Consider the following 25,708-nt stretch of genomic DNA (forward strand, 5'->3'; position numbering starts at 1 on the left):
AGCTCTGATTGTGGGGGAATTAGAGGTGGGCATCTTTGAGGAAGGAAAGAAGCTCCTGGAGCCCGAGCCCAGAAAGAAAGGTCAGGCTCTGAGATGAATAAATTTTCCTTCATCCTAATGGGGAGGGGAATCAGAGGGTGTGGCTAACCTAGCAGCTGGCTATACACCTGATGGTGAACTGCTCTGGAAAATCAGGAGGTAGAATCAGAGACACTGGGTGAGTCAGAGGGCTCCTAATGACTACTGCTGGAGAGGAAGGCTGTGGAGGATGGGGGAGACGGGTTCACACACTCATGAAGAAGAGAGCTTGGGCCAGTGGCCACGGACTTCTGATGGCTTGCTTTTGGTGGATTTTTCCTTATAGCTAGAATATATTACCCAGCATTATTTTTAAGAAGGCTGATTATGAGTTTAATGTGAATAATATATTGCATCACGGCTTTACATTTTAAAATTAAATTGTAAAATAGTAATAGAACATCAAAGGTGGTTTTTCTTCGATACTATTTAAATTCACATTTTGAACTCGTTTTGTGAGTAGAGCCTGACTAAAACAAATGGTCACACATTTTAAATAAATAAAAGCAAGGAGTGTGGATCTTCATGTTCGAAGTCAGAAATATGTTAACTTGGAAAACAGTTTTGCAGGTGTTACTAGATGCAGGACTCCTTTTCTATTGCATATCAATGAATATTTTAAAAACTCAATGTAATTAATGAGATGGAACTATTAATATTTTAATTTGCTATAAGCTCTCTAAACAATTCATAAAATTAAGTTGGCATGTTGGAACTATCACAGCATTGTTAATTGGCTGTACTCCAATATAAAATAAAAAGTTAGAAAAATTAAATTGGCGTTGCTTTATTTTACTTCAAGTTGTCTGACTGTATTTGTGGTCATTATTTTGTGAAGGGGGAGGAAAGGACTTTAGTAAGATCTTAGCAAGGTAGAACAAGAATATATTGGCGTCTGCTGGGATTGGGGTTGTTTGTGCACAGTCCCTTGGATTTGATGATAGTGCTGGTTATGCCAAGGGCAATGAACTTGATAGCAGCATACAGAGGTTTAATAACTGTGAAACACTGTAAGCCTAATGAACACGAAAGCTTTCTTGCAACAGTAAAGCAAGAATGCAAAGAAGTTTTTATACTTTATTGCCTCAGGTAAAAATGTGTCTGGAAACAGATAAGTGATGACAAAGCTTTGATGTTAATTAACCCAAATGGAAGTCAGAAATCAAAGTGTGTAAGTGGCCAGATTATGAAAAGAGAGATGACAGAGTTATACCCTGTGATTAGATGTAGTTTGTGCTTTGGGCAAAACTATTTGTCCTGCATGAATAAGAATTTGTCTTTCCTTCCTTCCTCGTGTGGTAGGACACTATCTCTGTATCCTACTGTAACTCTTTGGAGGTGCTTTTCGGGGAGATGGGGACAGAGGAGCAAGAAAGGAAGGAAAACAAATTGTAAAAGCAGAAGCATTTTTAATCTGTCATTTTGTAGTTATGTTTATTTAGCTGAACCTGGAAGTAAAAAATTACTATTTATGCTCATTCTATGAAGCATGTATTCTGGTAGATAATGTCCTCAAATTAGTGCTTTTGTTACTGTAAGTTTTGGAGCTTTATTAATTATACCAGTGCATAAACATACCTGAAGTCGTCAATTGTAGCAGTATATGAACTTAAAAGTTATAGTTTAAAAAGTGATAAATATTTGGTAACATAAATGATAGCAAATATATTCTCTTAATAATCTGCTCTCCATAAAAAAAGATTGTTAAATGTTTCAGATTATGAATAATTTCAACATAGAAAAAATACTTAATGGAACTCCTGGAGGAGAAGTGGCAACCCACTCCAGTATTCTTGCCTGATAAATCCTTTGGATAGGGGGCTACAATCTGTGGTGTCACAAAGAACCAGACACAACTTAGCACCTGAACAACAATAGCAAATCCTATATTTAAGCATAGCCTGGTGTATATAGACATTTTTCATTGACATCTGTAGAAGTTTCATGAACGTGGGGTATTGCAGAATAAAATTTGTGATTTCTGTTCATTAAGAAATACGGCCTTATAAGATCTTTAGTTTTGTCCGCATGTATATTGTCTGGCTGGTGTGTCCTATACTAGCAATTGTGTACCTTCAGTGTTTCCTGTCACACAACATAGTTCCAGGCGTCTTCCTCCTAGGTCTTCCATCATGGGACTGCTATGTGCCCGAAATGCAAACCATTTTTAAACTTAGACAGAATGAACCTTAAGTAGGAAAGCACAATGTTTTTTCCACAAACTGTTGTAGATATTCCCAAGCAAAGTATGATGGGCTTAACTTCTCCACTGTTTGGGAAGATCAATCATGTTTCTCTTTTGCTGGTGTACACAATTAGAAGATTATGCATAATAAGAAATTACAAATGAGTTGGTGTCTGTGTTTCTGAGTGTGTGCAATGTATAAATATCAAGAGATTAAATCACACTATTAGTGTTTTAAAGGCGGAATCTTTTCCAGTTTACATTTGTTGCTAACTGACCGAATTAGAGCCAGTTTATATCAGAAGCAGGTCCCTTGATAGGGTTTCTGCCTCTGTTCAGACCCACGGTCCTGGGGAGTTCTGGGGCCAAAATCGGGTCGGGAGCCTCTCTGTGGCTGCTCCTGCTCTGGGTGCCGGGCTGGGGTGGGCGCCCCTGAGCTGTGGCTGCCATGGAAGAAGCATGAACAGCTGACACCTCCCAACAACTCACCCAGTGAGTGAGTGGTTGTCGTCTTTGGTTTTGGATGATTCTCTGCTCAGATCAAATAATTTGCATGTTTGCTCTTTTCTTTGAACAGTCCTTCACTGTGTGCTGACTGTACATTCTCTAGCCCAGTGTACTGTCTGTTGGCCCTGTTATGCTGGCTCATCTGTTAACGTCTCTGTAAACACACAGATACCTCTATTTCCACATCCCTCTCCTTTAAACCATAAAGACCCGTCGCCTGAGAGAGTGTCTTAACATTTATTCTCTTCACCCTCTGGCTCGCAGGTGAGGTGGGTCATTCAGGAACTCAGAACCTAAAGAGTCTACTTTTGGTTTCATAGTAACATGTTTAATACTGGTAATAATATAACTATATAAAGTCATTAATAAAGGAGTATCTAAATAGCAGCCATAAATATGTAGAAACTGATTTTTGCACTAAACAAAGTGGCAAAGTTATCCAAGTCTTCAGATATTCAGAGCAACTCTTTGGAATTTCACTAGCAATTCAGGTTTGGCTCTTAGGGTTTCCTGAGTCTTTTCAGAACTTCAGGCCATATTTTAGCCTATACGTATATGTTCCTTCCTTTACTCTGTTCTCACATTTAACTAGAATTATTCTCCTGATTATGAAGAGTAGAGGAGTAAGTTGACGTGAAAATAAACGTTAAAAGGGCAGGATTACCTTTTTAACTACCCAGGTGCTAGTTCTGTCCATGCCTACCCTTAAAGTATGTATGTGACAATTTACAATAAACAGTTAAGTTTTCATTAGTTTTGTTTCTCATGTAAGAGTCTAAAAGTCTCAAGGGTCAAGATAAAGATTATTCTTTAACATGCACCCAAACAGGGACTACCCTGGTGTTCCAGTGCCGAAGACTCCACCCTCCCAATTTAGGGGGCCTGGATTCCATCTCTGGTCAGGGTACTAGATCTCACGTGCCACAGCTAAAGAGTTTGCATGAACGAAGATCAGAGATCTTGCATGCTACAACTAAGACCTGGCGCAGCCAAATAAATAGATAAATACTTTTTAAAAAATAAATAATTTGTTTTATGTTTCTACTTCACAGGTACAAAACAAAGCTTTAATGAACATTAAGTTAATTTGCCAAACTATGTAATCACATCTGTGCATTACTTTTCCTTTTCATGTCATGTAGTCTATGTATTGCTTCATTTGCTGGTGATTTAACTTATAAACATCAACAGGAATATAAATGACACGTGACTTAGTACTTTTATTGTTAAAGCAGTAACTTTACCTGTTTTGCCAGTGCTTGATAAAATGTTCACCTCATCCCCTGCTCATTTGTTACAAATACATTTTAATCAAAACTTTATCTTAGACACATTGTATTAAGTTATATCCACTAACTCCAAGTGGAAGCTGAAAAAATCCATTGCAGTCTAAACCAAACAGGACATAAAGCCTGAAGTCCACTGGATCATTCAGATTTACGGACAGAAGGTGTGCGGCAGCTGGTTCAGCGCGGTTTCAGAGCCTCCGTTTCCGAGATTCCGTGACTTCCATAGCAGCACAGAAGACGACAACACACTTTGGGTCCAGTTGCCACTGCCACCACCTGTCCACAGCTCTGCCTCTGTGCTCCTCTGATGAAGGCATCTTTAAAATCTATAATCACTAGTAATATGCAGTAAGTAATTTGTGGTTGTAATAAAAGGAAACAAACAGTCTTTATTTCTGTTGTGTGCACACTTAGGTGCAGTTGTACATGATAGAGTACATACCTAGTTACCCAAGGATAGTTTAATAAATTGTTAATACCATGATGCTGGGAAAGATTGAAGGCAAAAGGAGAAGGAGGCGACAGAGGATGAGATGGTTAGACAGCATCACTGATTCAGTGGACATGAATTTGAGCAAACTCCAGGAGACAGTGAAGGATGGGAAAGCCTGGCCTGCTGCAGTCCATGTGGTTGCAAAGAGTCAGACAGAATAGCAACTGAACAAAAACAACAACAGGATTTAAACTATATCAGCACAAAACCCTTTTGCCTGTTGATTCAAAGACTGAAATCTATTTTTTAATTACTTTTTGAACATCACACTTGGAATTGGTTTCCGTTCATAAAGGTTCATTCATTTCTGGCACACTTTTTTGAACATTTAACAGTATTAACCATATAATAGGCACTGGGACCACAGAAGAGAGAGATCCAGTCCTTGAGGCAGGCACATAGCGGGCAGACTCTCTCTGTCCAGTTACCAGGCTTCAGTGAACGCTCTCCGACTTCCACATGCGCACTCTGAAAAATACCTAACCCACACAAGTGCTCGGGGAAGGACTCTTAGAGGAGGAGACAACCCAAACGCTTAACAAATGAGAGAGGGACAAGAAGCAACTCACATGCTTACCATTGTGAAGTTTCTTAATCACAGTCAGAAGCCAAGTGGTTACTTCCTCTGTCTCCTGGAAAGAGCTGCAGTTTAAAGGTTTTTGAAGCTCATCGGAGGGAGCCAGGTAACAACTGAAACTCAGGCCATACCAGCAGACCCAGTCAGTTTCAGGAAAGTGATGTTGGCAATGAGCAAAACTAGGGTTGATGCTTTAAATTAGTGCAGTATTTGTTTTGGTCAAGGCCAATTCATAAAGATAATGATGTCAATGGAATTTTAAGATAGAAGTGTAATTTTTGTTTTTAATAAGAAATTGCAAATCTGCCCCTTTGTTAAAGCTTTCATTATTTTTCCTTTTACCTGAAGATTTTCAAAAAAATCTGTTTTTTGTTTGGGTTAAATTTGTATGCAAGCAATATGTTGCTGTTTGAGGGGTGGTGGTGGGTGTTTTTAATCCTATTTTTTTAATACCAAATTTTGTGTAGGGTCAGGGTATGGGCTTAAGGGATTTGGCGATAGAGAAGCAAACTGCCATCATGTTGACCCACAAGCTGTGGAAACCCACCCTCACTCTGTGCTTCTGTGAACTGAGGAAGTGTGGAGCAAGACAGTCATGCTGGGGATTGGGGGTGTGGGACTCTGAGTGGGTCAGGGAGAAAGTGGGGGCGTGGTGGAGGAGACTACGAATGACTCACTTTCCTCCTGAAATCCCAAGCTATAAAATACTTATAGCTGCAGACTGCAGCTATTCCCATGAAGGGAGGGGAGAGAGTCCCTTAATCAATCCATCTTTGCTCTACACTGCATGCTGTAAGATACAGTCTCCTCAGTTGTCACCCTCATGATCACCTCTCTTTCTGACTCAGCCCTCTGATAGCACTATGCCCAGGCTTACTTAGAGTTCTCAGTTTTGAGGAGACCTTTTTGCATGAGTGTGCAGGGTTCCTGCAATTAGATCATAGCTCATATCACAAAATGTTCCTTGTTACGTGCTACTGTACTCCTCGGTCGCCCAAAGAGAGGTCACAACCCAGATAAATTTACTGATACCAGACCAAGATAGTAGTCTTCTATGTAAATTTAATTATATAATGTATGCCAAAGCCTTTGACTGTGTGGATCACAATAAACTGTGGAAAATTCTGAAAGAGATGGGAATACCAGACCACCTGACCCAGCTCTTGAGAAACCTGTATGCAGGTCAGGAAGCAACAGTTAGAACTGGACATGAACCAACAGACTGGTTCCAAATAGGAAAAGGAGTACGTCAAGGTTGTATATTGTCACCCTGCTTATTTAACATATATGCAGAGTACATCATGAGAAAGACTGGGCTGGATGAAGCACAAGCTGGAATCAAGATTGCGGAAAGAAATATCAATAACCTCAGATATGCAGATGACACCACCCTTATGGCAGAAAGTGAAGAACTAAAGAACCTCTTGATGAAAGTAAAAGAGGAGAGTGAAAAAGTTGGCTTAAAGCTCAACATTCAGAAAACTAAGATCATGGCATCTGGTCCCATCACTTCATGGCAGATAGATGGGGAAACGGTGGAAACAGTGGCTGACTTTATTTTTGGGGGGGCTCCAAAATCACTGCAGATGGTGATTGCAGCCATGAAATTAAAAGACACTTACTCCTTGGAAGGAGAGTTATGACCAACCTAGATAGTGTATTAAAAAGCAGAGACATTACTTTGCCAAAAAAGGTCCATCTAGTCAAGGCTATGGTTTTTTCCAGTGGTCATGTATGGATGTGAGAGTTGGATTCTAAAGAAAGCTGAGCACCAAAGAATTGATGCTTTTGAACTGTGGTGTTGAAGAAGACTCGAGAGTCCCTTGGACTGCAAGGAGATCCAACCAGTCCATCCTAAAGGAGATCAGTCCTGAGTGTTCATTGGAAGGACTGATGTTGAAGCTGAAACTCCAATACTCTGGCCACCTTATGCAAAGAGCTGACTCATTGGAAAAGACCCTGATGCTGGGAGGGATTGGGGGCAGGAGGAGAAGGGGATGACAGAGGATGAGATGGTTGGATGGCATCATCAACTCGGTGGACATGGGTTTGGGTGGACTCTGGGAGTTGGTGATGGACAGGGAGGCCTGGCGTGCTGTGGTTCATAGGGTCACAAAGAGTCGGACACGACTGAGCGACTGAACTGACTGAAATAATGAAAAATATTACTCTGGTGCCTCTCTGTCTCCTTTTTTTTGGGGGGGGGGGGGTTCCCTGTGCTATACAGTAAAGCCTTGTGGGTTATCTGTTTTATACATAGCAGTGTGTATCTGTTAATCCTGCACTCCTAAGTTATCCCTGCCCTCTTTCCTCTTTGGTAACTATAAGTTTGTTTTCTATGTCTGTGAGTCTGTTTCTGTTTTATAAATAAGTTCCTGTTTTATAAATAAGTTCCTTTGTGTCACTTTTTAGATTCCACCTATAAGGGATAGCATATGGCATTTGTCTTTCTCTGTCTGACTCACTTCACTCAGTATGACAGTCGCCAGGTCCATCCATGTTGCTGCAAATAGCATTTTTGATTCTTTTTCATGTCTGAGTAATTAATATTCCATTGTGTGTATATACCACATCTTTATCCATTCCTCTGCTAGTGGACTCTGGGTTGCTTCCATTTCTTGACTGTTGTGAATACTGCTGCTGTGAACATTGAGATACATGCACCTCTCTCTCACTTGAAAAGAAAGAAGTCAGAAAGTCATGGCTGATAAGTAACACTGGGAAAGTAACTATCAGAGATTGGGATTTATCGTTGTGGGGCTTTCACATTTGCTAAATGCTCCTTTCATACTTTGGTCCAGCTCTTACCCCACTAGAAAGAGGCTGATTGTTCCTGTGTCACTTTATACACGGCTTGGTCGTAGGAGATGTGTGATACTTACTAAGTAAGTTGGTGTTGGAGGTTTGTAACAAGGGTGTTTCCCTTGTGAGTAGGGCAGTGAGCTGAATCTACGCTGTCATTTTTCAGGAAGTGTCATGTTGTGGCTCTACTGAGTGACACTGAGGAAGCTGTATAAAGGCCCTGAGATGTTCAATTAGGGCTCCTGTCCTTTATTTTAATCCCTTGAAACCTACTTTACATGTTTTGTTTAGAACATAAACAAAAATGTGCCTCCTGAAAAGCAGTTATGGAGGAAGGGAACATGCTCTTCTGCTCAGTGATATCAAGATAGAGAAGGTGCTGGCTTTTATTATTACTATTTGTTTATTTGGCTGAGTCAGGTCTTAACTTGCAGCACTCAGGATCTTTAGTTGCAGTCTGTGAATGCTTAGTTGTGGCTTGTGGCATCTAGTTCCCTGACTGGGATGATGGAACCCGTATCCCCTGCATTTGGAGTGCGAGTCTTAGCCACTGGACCAGGAGGGAAGTCCTGACACTTCCTTCTTTACTCCTCAGCATCCTGACAGTGGGCCCTCCTCTTCAGACAGACTGCGGTCCTAGGAGATATTTCTTTAACTCATTTATATAGGCATATATCATTTCATTTCACCGTGCTCATCAAGGAAAAGGCACACTAGCTTACTTCTCTAAACCAGGCCATCACTAGAGGAAACAATGGGCTTCCCAGATGACTCAGCAGTAAAGAATCTGAATGCCAGTGCAGGAGACACGGATTTGATCCCTGAATTGGAAATGTCCCCTGGAGTAGGAAATGGCACTCCAGTATTCTTGACTGGGAAATCCCATGGACAGAGGAGCCTGGTGGGCTATAGTCCATGAGGTCTCAAATGGTCGGACACAACTGAACACACAGAGAAAACAATATCCAGAGGCCACAGAGAATAGTTCCCAGAGCTTGCAGGTTTGCCAGGAATGACCTTCATCTCCCTCACTAATACTCTGTTATTTTGTAGAATTTATCATGAAGCATAGCTTACATAGTATTTTTAATTTAGTCCAGTAGTATTTTGTTTCATGTACAATAAAATCTTGATTCAGAACAAAATGGAAAAGTTCTAATGACTGAAAGTTTCCAGTTGTAAAGTTTTCTCTAAGAAGAAAAGATATTCTTTAATTATACCACAGAAAGTTCAAAGACAGCAAAACAGTTACATTTTATCCAGATTATTGCAAATTCCAGAGTAAAGACCCCCCCAAATGAATGGGTTTTACTACATTTTGTCTGATGCAGTGTATATATATTGGACATATTGAAAGCATTGTAAAGAAGGCCTGTTCTTTTCCCACCTTCTTCCCGAGAAATGCAGAAACCAAAGAATGTTCAACAAAGAACAGAGCACTTTTTCCAATTTGTCACTTCATGGATAAAAAAGTAGAGACAGAATGCTGCAGCACCTGTTGCTTTAAAGGCAATAAACTCGTGAAATGTTTTAACAGAAGTCATCAGCTTTCAAAGATCTCTTTTATCCAGTCCACATCACTCATTGCTCTTAATTCCTTTGTCACATTTTTTACTGCATTACAAGTAATCCTTGAAAGCCATGGAGCATTTTACGTTTAACCAGAACCATGTGGATGGCACTCTCAGGCTGAGGCTGGCTCCACCCCAGCTTCTCCACCCCCTCCCTTCCCATACACTTGGCTTCTGATGCAGGCTGGAGAAGCGCATCCCAGCTCCGTCACTCTCCAGCCCAGCCCGGTGGGTCTGGAGGGCCACGCTTTGATCTCCAGCAGCACATTCCACTCGCTCTTGTCTTCCTGAGAGACCGCCACCCGCCAGGCTTTCCATTATTTATGTGTAACAGTCTGCGATGGCCAACAGGGTTGACTCCAGGTGTTTAGGAAATCTCATTCAGATAAACGTCAGGATTGGTACCATTCAGTCCGACCTACTGGAGTAGTTCTCTGAAACTGCAGTAAATTAGTTGAGGGTGAAGATGGGCAGAAAAATTCTCTCCAGCCTCTTGGGTAACATGTAACATGTTACCCAACATGCTTGAGCATGTTACTACCTTTCTTTTCCTCAGAGTACATCCACAAGCGTGATGTATGTCTTCAGGAATTACTGCAGGAATGCGTCTTGCCTAATCCTTCACAGCATCATTTTGTGTATTACCTTCTCTGAGAATAGCTTTTAAGAGGTTCATCCCAGCATTAAGGGTATCCCTAATTGCTTTCCTCTGTGCATTTCTCCTGCCTTCTGTGTGATTTCCCCCCCATCGTTAGTTTGTATATTTTCTGCAGTGTTGATTCTAGTCTTTACTGCTTTTTAAAATTTTTAGTTTCATCCCACCATTTTTCTCCTCTGCTGCTTTTGTTTATTAAGAGCTGGGCGGCTCCCTTCAGGTGTCTGTCATCTTCATCTTTGCTCTCCAGTGTTTTATAAAGTCCATCATTTTTTGTTTTCTCTGATTTTTCCCTGCTTTCTTTCAGAATTTGATTTTTATTGTAGTTTCCTATCTTCATTTTCCTATGAAATTTGGATAGGCCCAACATCAGTTTTTAAACAGATGGTCTAGCCAGATACGTTATTTGCCAAGACAGTGTGAATATATAAGCTTGACCTCTTTCTGTCCTGAGCTGAGCAGTGTCTGTCTTCACACCAGAATCTCAGCTGCAGAGTTTCCGAGGACTATGGTTCAGTTAGCGGCCCGAGGGATTGGAGGAGGAGCAGGGCCGTGTCCAACTCTCCTCTGGGCACCCTGCCTTCCTGCCCCTCTGGGGCTTACCCCATCCCCTGGGGTGGCCTTTGGGTTTCACTCTGTCCCCCATTGGGGTACCAGCCCTTTAGAGAAATACCCTCAGACGGGGTTGCTGGCGTCTTGGTCAGTGTGGTTGTGGACACGGTGTCTTCCTTGCCCGACCATGCCAGCCTCTGCTGCCGCAGGATGGGAGGAAGTCCGGCGACAGGCCTGTAGTGACTGCAGCGAGGGACGGGGTTTCGGGGCTAAGGATGGTCTGAAAGCCAGCAGAGACATACCATCCATCCTGTTAGGAGACCACTCGAGGAGGAGGATAAACAAGTAATTAGCCCCTTCAGTTGGCTGGCATTTGGGAAGAATTTGTTTATGTAAAAAGGATTGCCAGTCAATCCTAAAGGAAATCAACCGTGCATATTCACTGGAAGGACTGACGCTGAAGCCAAAGCTCCAATACTCTGGCTAGCTGATACGAAGAGCCGACTCACGAAAAGACCCTGACGCTAGGAAAGATTGAAGGCAGGAGGAGAAGGGGACGAGAGGATGAGATGGTTGGATGGCATCACCAATTCAATGGACAAGAACTTGAGCAAACTCCAGGAGATGGTGAGGGACAGGGAGGCCTGGCATTCTGCAGTCCATGGGGTCATAGTCAGACACGACTTGGCAACTGAACAACAACAAGAAAAGGGACTAAGTTGTTGGTAAAAGGTGTTTGTTTTTTTCTTTTCCATTTATTTTTATTAGTTGGAGGCTAATTACTTTACAATATTGTAGTGGTTTTTGCCATACATTGACATGAATCAGCCATGGATTTACATGTGTTCCCCATCCCGATCCCCCCTCCCGCCTCCCTCTCCATCCCATCCCTCTGGGTCTTCCCAGTGCACCAGCCCTGAGCACCCATCTCATGCATCCAATCTGGGCTGGTGATCTGTTTCACCCTTGATAGTATACTTGTTTCAACGCTATTCTCTCAGAACATCCCACCCTCGCCTTCTCCCACAGAGTCCAGAAGTCTGTTCTGTACATCTGTGTCTCTTTTTCTGTTTTGCATATAGGGTTATCGTTACCATCTTTTTAAATTCCATATATATGCATTAGTATACTGTATTGGTCTTTATCTTTCTGGCTTACTTCACTCTGTATAATGGGCTCCAGTTTCATCCATCTCATTAGAACTGATTCAAATGAATTCTTTTTGATGGCTGAGTAATATTCCATGGTGTATATGTACCACAGCTTCCTTGTCCATTCGTCTGCTGATGGACATCTAGGTTGCTTCCGTGTCCTGGCTATTATAAACAGTGCTGCGATGAACATTGGGGTGCACTTGTCTCTTTCAGATCTGGTTTCCTCGGTGTGTATGCCCAGGAGTGGGATTGCTGGGTCATATGGCAGTTCTAGGTAAAAGGTGTTTTTTTAACTCATTATGAACAACTTAGGTGTTAGATAGTATAAAAGAGCCAGTGTTTATTTAAAGATTTGGAAATACATATACATATTTCTGACACACTATTTACTTTTTAAAATTCTCTTAGTAGACTGTATATTAACATTAATATAATAAATGTAAGTATTCTTTTAGCTAATAATGTGTGTGTCCACATGTAACTTCAACTCTTCAGTATGCTGTGTTGTCTCTTGTCTCAGACTTTGCCAGTGCTGTGATGTTTACTGACAAGACTCTTGCCCACCCTCCCTTTTGTGTCCCATCTGTAGACACTCTGTGAATCACTCTAGTAGGAATTAGTGTTTGTCTTGTTTCCTGCCAGTTTCCTACAAATACTATCCACTTGATAATATATCAAATGATAATGTATCTGCCTCATGTATAAAATGTTCAGAAAATATGAATGAAATTCAATTTTCTGATGACTAGAATGGACTTGTGTGATTAAGACATGCCTCTTGAGGTATTTTGATAGTAGTAATTTCATGGGGAAGAAAAGGAAAGACGTGAACAGGCAGGTTCTCAAGGAGACAGGGTGCTGTCACGCAGTGTTACTGAGTGTCCTGTCTGCGCCCAGTGTTTGGCAGGCACCTCTCTGCTGTGCTTAGTCACTCAGTTGTGTCTGACTCTTTGTAGCTCCATGGACCTTAGCCCACAGGACTTCTCTATCCATGGAGATTCTCCAGGCAAGAATACTGGAGTTGGTTGCTATGCCCTCCTCCAGGGGATCTTCCCAACCCAGGAATTGAACCCAGGTCTCACATTGCAGGCAAATTCTTTACCATCTGAGCCACCAGGGAAGCCCAAGCATGCTGGAGTAGGTAGCCTGTCCCTTCTCCAGGGGAACTTCCCGACCCAGGAATCGAACCAGGTCTCCTGCATTGCAGGCAGATTCTTTACTAACTGAGCTACCAGAGAAGCCCTAGAGACGCATAAAACTAGCTGCTCAAGGAAACCAGTTATCACATTGTAGGGAGAGAATTAATACTGGTCAGAGGAATGAGCTCAGCCATAAGGAGCTATTGATGGCTTTGAATCTGGAGAGGTTTAAGCAACTGGAATTGCTGTTTTTTCTGTTTCAGTTTCTGTCAGCACTCAATGAGCATGACTTGTATGTGAGTGTGAAGAGGAAGTGATATGTCTCGGAAGACACTGTGGTCCAGGTTAGCGCACGGCCTTCAGGAAGCATCCCGAGGGCCGTGTGCTATCATAGTTCACAGATGACGCATCTGAGTCAGGGTTACTGTTTTGACCTTGGCATCTGCGCTGTGCTTGCTGGTCTGTCACCCTCTTCCAGTCTGCCTGGGGTGCCCCGTGTGGGTAGGAGGGTAGTGTGGTGCTGAGGAGACAGAAACACTGTTGAGTTGGACACACATGGTTTTACTTATCTCTACCATTTTGTCCACAATTTTCATACCTACTGTGTGTCTGCTGTTCAGTGACTGTGAGGGTCAAATATAATTCCTGGAGAATACTTAATAGTTTAGCATGAAGCACACAGCAAGTGCTCAGCGGCAGGTTAGCAGTAGCTGTCTCCATATTGTCTCTGTGGCCTAAAATACTGACTCTTCCAGTGACAGTATTTTACCTGTTTCTGTTCTTGCAGCACTTTCCATGCATTGTGTGAATACACTCCTGAAACAGGGCCCCTTATCAGACAGGCTGTGCTTTATCTTCACCTGATCTGCTGCCTTCCTTACTCTCTGAGCCTCTCCTCCGCCATGCGGTCCTGGAGCACACCATACCTGCTCCCACCTCAGGCCTTTGTTCTTTTTTCACCTCCTGCCTGCAGAGTGCTCCCTCCCCAGAGCACCTGGCTCCCGAGCTGCCTTGCTTCACCTCCTGAATGTCACCTTTCCCTGTACATCCTGTGTGACATGTTCTCCTTAGCACTTCCTTATCTGGCTCTGTCCCCCTTCATGGTGCATCTTACTGCCTCACAGAATTTCTTGCATTTGTTCTTTGTTGCTCTCCTATTTGGGGCTGTGGGTTCACCGCATCTTTGCTTTGTCTCTAGTGCTCCAGTAAATCTCTTTTCAGTAAATGACTTCAAAGTTTGGAAGTTGTGAGACCTAAAGACTAAAGGTACTCTTTTTTTTTTTTTTTTTCATTTATTTTTATTAGTTGGAGGCTAATTACTTTACAGTATTGTAGTGGTTTTTGTCATACATTGACATGAATCAGCCATGGATTTACATGTATTCCCCATCCTGATCCCCCATCCCACCTCCCTCTCTACCCGATCCCTCTGGGTCTTCCCAGTGCACCAGGCCCGAGCACTTGTCTCATGCATCCGACCTGGGCTGGTGATCTGTTTCACCATAGATAATATACATGTTTCGATACTGTTCTCTTGAAACATCCTGCCCTCGCCTTCTCCCACAGAGTCCAAAAGTCTGTTCTGTACATCTGTGTCTCTTTTTCTGTTTTGCATATAGGGTTATCATTACCATCTTTTAAAATTCCATATATGTGTGTTAGTATACTGTAATGGTCTTTATCTTTCTGGCTTACTTCACTCTGTATAATGGGCTCCAGTTTCATCCATCTCATTAGAACTGATTCAAATGAATTCTTTTTAATGGCTGAGTAATATTCCATGGTGTATATGTACCACAGCTTCCTTATCCATTCGTCTGCTGATGGACATCTAGGTTGCTTCCATGTCCTGGCTATTATAAACAGTGCTGCGATGAACATTGGGGTGCACTTGTCTCTTTCAGATCTGGTTTCCTCGGTGTGTATGCCCAGAAGTGGGATTGCTGGGTCATATGGCAGTTCTATTTCCAGTTTTTTAAGAAATCTCCACACTGTTCTCCATAGCGGCTGTACCAGTTTGCATTCCCACCAACAGTATAAGAGGGTTCCCTTTTCTCCACACCCTCTCCAGCATTTATTGCTTGTAGACTTTTGGATAGCAGCCATCCTGACTGGCGTGTAATGGTATTCCGACTCTTTAAAGATTGTTCGTGTCCAACTCTTTGTGACTTTGTGGACTGTAGCCTGCCAGGCTCCTTTTTCCATGGAATTCTCCAGGCAAAAATGCTGGAGTGGGTAACTGTTCCCTTCTCCAGGGGATCTTCCCAACCCAGGAATCGAACCCAGGTCATTTATTCAGAAGTATCTAAGCTGGGGACTAATGCCAGGAAAAAAAACCTAAAATTGTGATTTCTTTTTCTTTTAGAGAAGTGTGAACTCCGGAGAGATTACAGGAAAGCCGTCTCCTCGTAAACAGCGCTTCATGCAGTTCTCGTCCTTGGAGTATGGCGGGGAGTACTACATGACACCCCGGGACTTCCTCTTCTCTGTCATGTTCGACCACATTCAGCGTAAGTGGTTTGGTTTTGAAGTTAAGGAATCAAATGTTAGGGCTGAAAGACCTCTGGTTTTTCAGAATTGTAACAACTTTTTCTTCATTTTAATTATCATCATTCTTTGTACCATGCGTGTGCTTAATTATTTAAACTTTTCCTCCCTTGTAGTACTAAACTTATTTATCTAAGAAATAGTTGCTTGTTCATGGATTTTTCTAAAGAGAGAAAAAAGTAAGGTTTTAAATGTTACTAAATAAATTATTAATAGGATAACTGATTCATCCAGGATGTTAGGTTTTAAATCAATAAAACATTTTCTTTTGAGGGCAAAAAAAGAAACTAGGCTAAAGCAATTAGGAGGGTCATATAATGGAGTCATGATGCAAAAAAAATCCTGCAAAAATAGCATTAAGAAGCAGAACTCCAAAACCTATAATTAAATAATTTTATTTCATAAACTGTCAACTCTCAGCTATCCCAAATTGTTAGCAATCCTTATTTTCATTTATCTAAACATTGCAGAGAGTAGACATGGCCCCCCTCTGTCCCCTGTATTGCCAAAGTGTTCTGTGAAAAGTTCTTGGCTTCCTGACACCTTGCAGAATGAACACCATCCACAGTGTTGCCCTGTGGGTAGCTGCACATGGAACAGACGGAGTGGGCCAGGGCAGGGTGAGCTGTGAGATGTGAAGGTCGAATTGGGAGACTGAGAAGATCTGGGAAGGCATTATTGGTATTGAGGGATGACCTGAACAAATGAGTGGTCACGGCCTGTTCTTGGGACAGTGAGTTCACCTATAAGCTAGACCAGATGATGGTCCTGGGGAGAAGTGAGAGGTCAAATGAAAAACAACAAGGGCCAGATGTAGAGATTATGGTGACCCTGTTCACCAGCCATAGACATGTGTTTCTGGTGGGGATGGGGGTTCATCTTGAACCTGTGAGAGAGACTGAAGTGAAGGCTTACAAGAAGGAAAATAGTGTGGTAACAGTGTATTTAAATTATTTTGGTAAGCTTCTATTCATATAAATTGATTAAAAAAAAAAAAAAGCCAGCCAGTTATGTTACCAGCAGAACGGTTTATTTGGGAGAAGTAGAGAATTGCAGTTTGGGACATGCATCAGTGATAAATCACAAGCAACCTCAAGTGATGGAGAGAAACTGTCTTATGGAAGAGAGGGCAGCTCTGGGGAAACTGTCTTAGAGAAGAGAAAGGACAACTCTGGGGAAACTGTTAGAGAAGAGAGGGCAGCTCTGGGGGCCTGTTATCAGTAAGGACTCCAGGGAACTCCCTGGGGGTCCAGTGGTTAAGAATGCACCTTCCAGCACAAGGGACACAGATTCAGTCCCTGGTCCAGGAGCTAGGATTCCATATGTGTCGGGCCAACTAAGCCCACCTGTCTCAATGAAGATGCAGAACAGCCAAAAATATAAATAAACAGTCCACTGGAGGAAAGTGGGGGTTTGAAGTGCAGTGACTTTTCATTGCCTGGCCAGGAGAAAGTATTTCTTCTTCTTGCTGAGATATGCGTGGACATGGGTGTTGTGTGTGTGAGCACCCCCACCCTAGCCTCCAGACGTACACTTCTTTGGAGAAAGCTTGACAGTATGTATCAGACACCTTTGCAACATTTATTAATACTTATATCGATGCAATAAGTTCACTTGTAGAAAATTAGTCTAAGTAATTGGAGAGATACAAAATTTTCTTTTAAAAAGTAGGTTAGCCTCTTCAACAGGTAAAGAGCGTGGATGTCATCAATTCCTGTTCTCACAGCAAAAAAGAAGCTGAAAGATAGAAAATCAACAGCTCTTCTTAAGTCCACGAGAGAATTGAGACCACAGGGCACACATACCTGAACCCTGAAGAAGACAGACACAGAGACGCAGAGCCCACCCAGGGTGCATGCTGCCTGGAAGCCACTGCCAGAGCCAGCATCTGGCAGGAATGTTTTAATAGTTGCTAGAATCTGAGCATGGGCTACCATGAAAGATAGAAATTTGTGAAAATCTAGCCATGAGGGGCCCCAGCAGTCCTCACAGTGAAGATCTAAAAAAATCCTCTCCTGGATTTTTCATGATTTCCTTTTTTGTGCAAAAGCTATTAAGGTTGATTAGATCCCCCCTTTTTTTTTCCCATTATTCTAGGATTCAAATCCAAAAAGATATTGCTATGATTTATGTCAGAAAGTGTTCTGTCACCTCTATTTTCCTCTAGGAGTTTCATAGTGGCAGTTTTACATTTAGGCCTTTAATCCATTTTGAGTTTATTTTTGTGTTCATCTTGCTTGGTATTCTGTGAGCTTCTTGAATCTGTGGTGTGTGTGTAAACACACCATGAACCATGAACAAAACAAAAAGACAACATACAGAATAGGGGAAAATACTTGCAGACATTGCAGCCAACAAGGGATTAATCTCCAAAATATATAAACAGCTTCTATAGCTCAATATCAAAAAAACAACCCAAACAAAAAATGGGCAGCTCTAGACATTTCTCTAAAGAAGACATACAGATGGTCAAAGGCACATAAAAAGATGCTCAATATCACTAATCATTAGAAAAATGCAAATCAGAACTACAATAAGGTATCACCTCACACCAACCAGAAAGGCCATCATCAAAAAATCCACAAGCAATAAATGCTGGAGAGGGTGTGGAGAGAAGGGAACACCCCACACTATTATTGGTGGGAATGTAAATTGGTACAGCCACTCTATGGACAACAGTATGGGAGCACCTTTAAAAACTAAAAATAGAGCTACCATATGACACTGCAATCCCACTCCTGTGCATATATCCAGAGAAAAACATGATCCGAAAGGATACATGCACCCTAGTATTCATTGCAGCACTGCTTACTATAGCCAGGACATGGAAACAACCTAAATGTCCATCAGCAGAGGAATGGATAAAGAAGATGTGGTACACAGAGACAATGGACCATTACACAGCCATAAAAAGAATGAAATAATGCCATTTGCAGCAACATGGATGGACCTAGAGATTGTCATACTGAGTGAAGTAAGTCAGACAAGAATATCATATGACATCCCTTATATATGGACTCTAAAAAGAAATGATACAAATGAACTTACAAAACAGAAAGAGACTCACAGACTTAGAGAATGAACTTAGGGTTGTGGGGGAGGGGTAAGTTAGGGAGTTTGGGGTGGACGTGTACACACTGCTATGTTTAAAATGGGTAACCAGCAAGGACATACTGTACAGCATGTGGAACTCTGCTCAATGTGTGTGGCAGTCTGGACAGGAGCGGAGTTTGGGGGCGAAGGGATACATGTGTGTGTGGCCGAGTCCCTCACTGTTCACCTGAGACTATCACAGCATTGTTAGTCAGCTCTGTGAGCGCATGCATACTCAGTTATGTCCGACTCTTTGCGACCCTGTGGGCTGTAGCCCACCAGACTCCTCTGTCCATGGGATTTTCCAGGCAATAATACTGGAGTGGGTTGCCATTTCCTACTCCAGAGGATCTTCCCAACCCAGGAACCGAACCCACATCTCCTGTATGTCTTGCATTGGCAAGCAGATTATTAACCACTGAGCCACCTGGGAAGCCTTAATCCACTTAATCAGCTATACCCCAGTATAAAATAAAAAGTTTAAAAACAAAAGAATTTTCCCAAGTTTTACTTTACCTGGTTTTAGCCGTAGTCCAGGTTGTTCTAATGATGTTTAAAGTTTACATGTTTTTTTTCTTTCTTGTTTTTATGCTGCCTTTGATTCAACCAACTTAGGTTCTTAAAATGTTTCCACTTTATTTTTCATTGGAATACAATTAAACTCTATCAGAAGGCATTTAGCTAGATCAGGAATTGAGTAATTTTGAAGGCCGAATAAAACATCCTTTAAGCATATGATGTACTTCATTTTTCATTGTGGATAAGAAGGAGAATAATCTCTATTGCATTCCTGTGGATCATGATGAACAGAAAAACAAGGAAACACAGAGCCAGCCCAGTGACCCATGATCCTCATGTATAAACAGAAAGAAATACACCAGTCTGAAATTTATTAGCCCCTAAACTTATTTTTACCTGGTGTTTATCTTTCTGGACTCTGTACATTTTGTGCCTTTACTTATACTTCAACATAGATTTTGTTGCACATAAATACGTAAGGGTATAAATAATCCAAATTAAGATTAACCCATTGGTGTTAACAATTTACTCTGAAAAGGACTGTAATTACGGCGACCATAGAATTTGTTGGGTGCATGTGCCAGAATTGCTGGGTGAGTGTGTGTCTTGGTGAATTTATCTTAAGACTTTTGAAATTCTACAAATGAATCTTAAATTTTAAAATTGTTGCAGGTAAAAGAGATCCTTTGTATCTTTGCCACTATTGTAGCTATTTGATTTGGGGCTGAGTTTCCACATCTCTGAGGTTTCCCACTCTGTAATTTTGGGTACCATTTCATTCTCTCTAATCCAGGTGATGACAGAATTCCCCGAGCTTACTTGACAGTAAATTCAGAGAGAGCCTTTTGCTAAAATTTCAAGTCCTTCCCCTGTCTACCCTCATGATTTTGATTCAGAAGGTCTGAGATAGGGTCATGGAATCAGTAATACCCTCTCGTCCTTATCTGGCTGCCTGTCCTATATTCCCATATATTTAACAGGCACTCCCAGGTGATCATTTTGATCAGCAAGTTTGAGAAATAGTTAAAGGACAAATGTGAAAGAGCCATGAAAGATGTCATGTCTTTGTAGTAGAGGCAGAGGGTGCTGAGCACTGAGCCCACACTCCTCCGAGGTCTGCCTGCTGACGCACACGGCAGCACACGTGAACCGTGAGCAGGTTATGCTGGATGGGAGAAGCCAGTCTCAAAGACCACATATTGCTTGATTCCATGTGTATGAAGTGGCCAGAACAGGCAGGTCTGCAGAGACAGGAAGTAGGTTAGTGGCTGCCCAGAAGTAGGGGCAGGAGAGTGACTTCTGATGAGTTTTCATTCTTTGGGGGGCCTGATGAAAATGTTCTGAAATTAGATGGTGGTGATGGTTGTACCGCTCTGAATATACTATATTCTAATATAATATACTCTGAATATACTAAACACCACTGAGCTATACAGTTTCAATAAATGGACTCTGTGGTATGTAAAATGTGACAGTAAAGCTATAAAAATGTATATATAAAACTAATCCTTGTTGCCAGTTTAAAATATTAATTTTAAAATTATTATACTTTGCAAAAAATGGAGAGACTAAAATAATAAAAATGTGACTCTATATGCTTTCCTCATGTTGGTTCTAAACCAAAACATTTTCACCTATGCAATTCTGTCAGAAAAGTGAGCTGATTTGTAAGAGTCAATGCAGAAGTCTTAAATACGTAAAGCTTCTGATAAATTCACTTCCAAATATTGGCTCTTTGGTCTTCCAAGGACTCACTGAGAAGTCTCCTTCCCCGCCCTGCAGTGGAGCAGAGTCAGCACGTGGGCGAGACTGGGCCGTGAGCACTGTCTGCCCTGGCGGCATCGAGCACTGTGCCATCCGCCCACGGAAACACGCTCTCCCCTGCAGGCCTTCTTGTGGACACACATGCACACCGTCCCCCAGATGGGCCTAAGAAGCATGTCCATAGGTGTCAAGCAGCAGGGGGGCAAAACTTTCATCTGTCCCCTGGCCCATGACCACCCCCCATCCCAGCCTAACTGGAAGGGAGGCGTTTTCCAGTGTGAGAAGAGCAGGTTTAAAGCCCATGGACCATGGTGGTTTTGTTTTTTTTTTCTTTAAAGACAGATTTCTCCTCCTTGGGAAAACATTCAGGAAGGTCAGTTTCCCTCCACTCTTACAGTCTTTAGACACTCGTAGGCTTTTTATCAACTTTCTTACTGTTGTTCTCTGATTGATGTAAAAAGGAATCATTAAAGAGATGAGTGTGAAATGAAATAAATGAAATCTTTTAAACATGGCTCTTTTTATAATCTAAGCCCAAAGCACATTACTATTCTTCTGATATTCTTTGTAAAAGCATTCTAAGTATGAGATTCTGTGGAATTGCATGCAATGCAGTGATTTCCATCATTGCTGGGACCGAATTCAAGCAAGTGTTGGAGTAATCAGCTCTTAACGCCAATCCTGATATTGATGCCAGAGCTATTCCATGTATTTATGCAAAAGATATGAAACGATGTAAGTGTCTCTATTATCTCATTTTTATGTGTCGAGAGTCTGCTGATCTCTAGCAAAATGAAGTTGAATTAGATACCATTAGCAATGTTTTTATAGTTATGGCTATCAAATAACTTTATTTTGGCTACAGGCAAAGATTTATTTGACCTGTAACTGTACTTAATATGTAGTAGTGCAGTTTTACTTATTTTAAGTATTAAAATGGCTGTTTGCCTGTAACATGGTGTGCTTGTTCCTGGTTTTCAACTTCAGAAATCCTCTGTAAACAGTGAAAACCACGTGCTGGAATCTCCAGAGTAGGTGGAGGCTTTTAGAACATTCTGCTTCTTGAGCCAAAATTCCATCGTAGTGCTTGAAGATTTATCCCTCCCTGCCCAGAAAAGCCACTGTGTACTTTCCATCCTTTCACACTCGCACCACAAAGCAAGACAGCCTCACCTCTGAATCTACCTTTTTGGCTGTTGTTTTTTATGAGAACGTGAATATGTATGAAATAGCTATGAAAACAGTAAGAATGAATTTCTTATGTGTGTGAAAATATTAACAAATAATATGACTGATTAGGGGTTAATATTCCAAGCCATATAAACAGCTCATTCAGCTCAATCTCAAGGGGAAAAAAAAAAAGGACAGGAGACCTAAATAGACATTTTTCCAGAGAAGACATGCAGATGGCCAACAGGCATATGAAAAGATGCTCAACATTGCTAATCATCACAGAAATGCAAATCAGAACCACAGTTAGGTATCACCTCCCACCAATTAGAGTGGCCATCCTCAAAAAGAACACAAATAACGAGTGCTGTCAAGGAAAGGGAACCCTCATACGCAGTTGGTGGGAATGTAAGTTGATGGAGACACTGTGGAAAACAGTAGAGACTCCTCAAGAAAAGATAAAAATAGAACTGCCATATGATCCAGCAATCCCACTCCTCCTGGGCATGTATCCAAAGAAGAAAGAAACTCTAATTTGAAAAGATCTGTACATATGTAGCAGCACTATTTACAATAGCCAGGACATGGAGGCAACCCGAGTGTCCATCAGATGAAGGGATGAAGATATGGCATATACATACAGTGAAGTACTACTCAGCCATCAAAAATGATGAACTTTTGCCATTTGCAATAGTATTGATGGACCTGGAGCATATTGTGCTCAGTGAAATAAATCAAAGACAAATACTGTTACGTCATCACTTATATGAAGATCTAAAAAATAAAGCAATATAACAGAAAAGGAACAGACTCGCAGGCACAGGGAACACACTAGTGGTTACCAGGGGGGCGAGGGCAGCAGGGAGGGGCAAGATGGGGGTAGGGGATTGAGAGGTCCAAAGTACTCCATATAAAATAAGCTACAAGGATGTACTGTGCAGCACAGGAAATATAGCCAATATCTTATCCAAATTATTAATCACTGTGGTATATATCTGAGACTAATATTGTGCATCAACTCTACCTCCGTTTTTAAAAAGTGGGGGAAGAGGACTGCCAGAAAAAGAATCCTTATATTGCAGTGAATTTCCCGCGTCCCAGTGTTGTTGCTGTTGTCAGGTGGACAGTGGTCATGCCCCTCATGTACATCAGACTTCACATCTCTTACTCTGATGCCCGGTCTCTCTCCTGGGGGAGCCCGTAAACAAAGGGTGTAAAACCCAGCAGCCTGGGTGAGAGGCGCTGGGTGTGAAACACCACAATCCCCTCTCTGACTCAAGAGAAGTGTTTAAGGAAGTGAGACTACGTGTTCTACTAGGAGCTCTGCCTTTTCTTTTTAACCTGAAAATGAATTTTTTGTAACAGAATGTACCCCAAACTTTTTTATCAGCCAAGATAATTTCTTTACCATTTTCTAATTAGTGATACTGTTTTGAAAAAATGTTTGCAAGAAGTTCATTAAATACATGGTTTCTCCAGTTTTGATAATCAGATACCTATACAAGTACCAAGCAAAACTTGGAATTAACATGAAATAACAGGGGACGTTTTATGTGTTTGATGATCTCATGTTATAATAGACCTAGTATTAAAATCTGGTTGTCATTGGGTAACACTAGTTTATCAGCAACAAACAATCATTCCAAAATAGTGGCACCTAAGCTTACCAACATGGTCATAGATGTTTCTGAAATTTATATAGTCATATTCACAGCTAGTGTTTTTTGATTATTAATGCAAAAATAAAATTTTGGTAATTTATTAACAATAGATAATAGAATTTGTCCCCAGTAGATTTATAATCCAAATGTAAGCATCCCAAACTGCAAAAAGGCACATCTAAAGGTATTTTTTTTTTAACCTGTCTTGTGAATTCTCATACACTTGTAATTGTACTGAAGGGCCTTTATAGATAATTTTGAGAACAAGAAGGGAAGTTAGTGATGCACATATCTTACAGAAGAAATAAACAACATACTTTTCAGTGTTCTGGATGTGTAAAATGACTTGAGGTTGTCTTCAGAAAAAGTTTCAACCAAACAGGCAATGTGATTGCTTTAGAATTTACAGTAAATGAGAGAAAATGAGGTCAGTATAAAGAAGATGGTTAAAAGCCTGAGTTTTAATCTGTTACCCTGTAGGAAACTTAAAAGTAACATCACTTTAGAATGAACAGCCGTGCTGGCCACCCTTTAGATCTGACTGGGGAGCTGTGAACTTAAGAACTTTGCAGGGTTTAAAAAGGTAGCATTCTGAAATGTGTGTATATGTTTATAATCAATTAAAGCAAAAGGAGACAGATTTTAATAATCATGTAAGGAAAGAATTTGTGTTTGGCACAAATTTATTTCTCTTGGACAGCTATGATAGGTCAGAGGCCGTTAGAAGACCCCATGTGTCTGGAGCGGAGTGACAGTGAGGATGAGTCTGACATACAACTGCATTGTTCGTGTTTAGAGTTCTCTGGCTTGTAACTTCTGTTTAAAGATCTTAGCTAAAATTGCCAGACTTATATTTTTTATAAACTTGTTTTGTCTTTCAAGCAGTTTTCTCTCTTAATGGAAGCTGAGTTTTACCAAGGTATTACAATATATGGGCACTCAATAATATTTCCTCTTTGCTGTAGGTAAAAGTTCTGTCAAGAGGCTGACAGATAAGGTAAGCAATGGAGGGGAGATCTCTCTTTAAGATGGAAAATTAACTTTTATAAATTATTTAATTTATGAAAGATTTTAATATGTGTATTTAAAGGATATCGAGGATACACTAGCAGGAATCAAAAAAGCTGGTTGTGGATCAACTTTTTTTAGAGACCTCGGCGATAAAGGTAACTTTGGTTTGTTGTTAAAATTCCAATTGCATTTTATTTAACAGAGACATTATTAAGGAGTTAAGTTATGAGGTTTGCACCTATAAATTGGAGAATATATATTAGAGAATCTACAGAGACGATGTTATAACACTGTGTTCTTTAATAGATTTTTTAAAAATCATAATAAAGTACTCATTACATCAGAAGTAATTTTCATAAACTCTTAGAGCAACTACAGAAAAAGTATTTAAACATCAATTTTATTAAGCCTGGGGGAAGGATGAGGCAGAGCACCTGAAGTATGAAGAGAAGACCTCGGAGAGAATTCGGAGGCCTTGTCAGAGAACCAGCCCAAGCCAGAGCCAGGAAGGGTCCTCACTGAGAGCAGGCTGGGATGTGGTCCTAGGGCGTCAGCGAGGGCAGGTCTAGTGCTGGGGCAGGTCCTGGAGGCAGCACTTGGAGAAGGGCGTCTGGTGTGAGCTGGAGGCCCTGGGGGCGGGGAGCCCTGGGGGATGGAAGCCGAGGGGGCCTTGCTCTGTGTTGAATGAAGGGACTGGAGGCCTCTCTGGGTGTGTGGGGTTCTGCGGAGTGGGTGGGGGTGGGGAGGTGGTCTGCAGAGCTCGGAGGAGGGTGGTCCTTCCTGGCGGAGGACCAGCTCTCATTCCGTGAAGGGCGGGCCTTCCACTGTCCTTAGCTGAGGACCAGCTCTTAGGTGCATCAGGACTCGGCCGAAGGCATTTCTTGAGGAGGGGGATTTCGGAGCATCTACAGCAGCGTTTGTGTGGAAGCAGGTTGTGCGGT

The 25,708-nt window shown here is 41.5% G+C and overlaps 1 protein-coding gene across 2 annotated transcripts in view; it reads left to right on the forward strand.

Annotated features, from left to right (window-relative positions):
- The window catches only part of MICU2 (mitochondrial calcium uptake 2), a 62,767-nt gene that overhangs the window by 16,555 nt on the left and 20,504 nt on the right, over window positions 1-25,708 (forward strand). Inside the window, exons 2-4 of one of the 2 annotated variants that reach the window (XM_061133567.1) lie at window positions 15,368-15,512; window positions 24,722-24,753; window positions 24,847-24,922. In XM_061133567.1, coding sequence (XP_060989550.1) covers window positions 15,368-15,512; window positions 24,722-24,753; window positions 24,847-24,922 — 253 coding nt within the window. The remainder of the gene's footprint in view (window positions 1-15,367; window positions 15,513-24,721; window positions 24,754-24,846; window positions 24,923-25,708) is intronic. The other variant, XM_061133568.1, reaches the window with a different exon arrangement.

This window comes from Dama dama, chromosome 30 (assembly GCF_033118175.1).
Source record: "Dama dama isolate Ldn47 chromosome 30, ASM3311817v1, whole genome shotgun sequence".
NCBI classification, from domain to species: domain Eukaryota; kingdom Metazoa; phylum Chordata; class Mammalia; order Artiodactyla; family Cervidae; genus Dama; species Dama dama.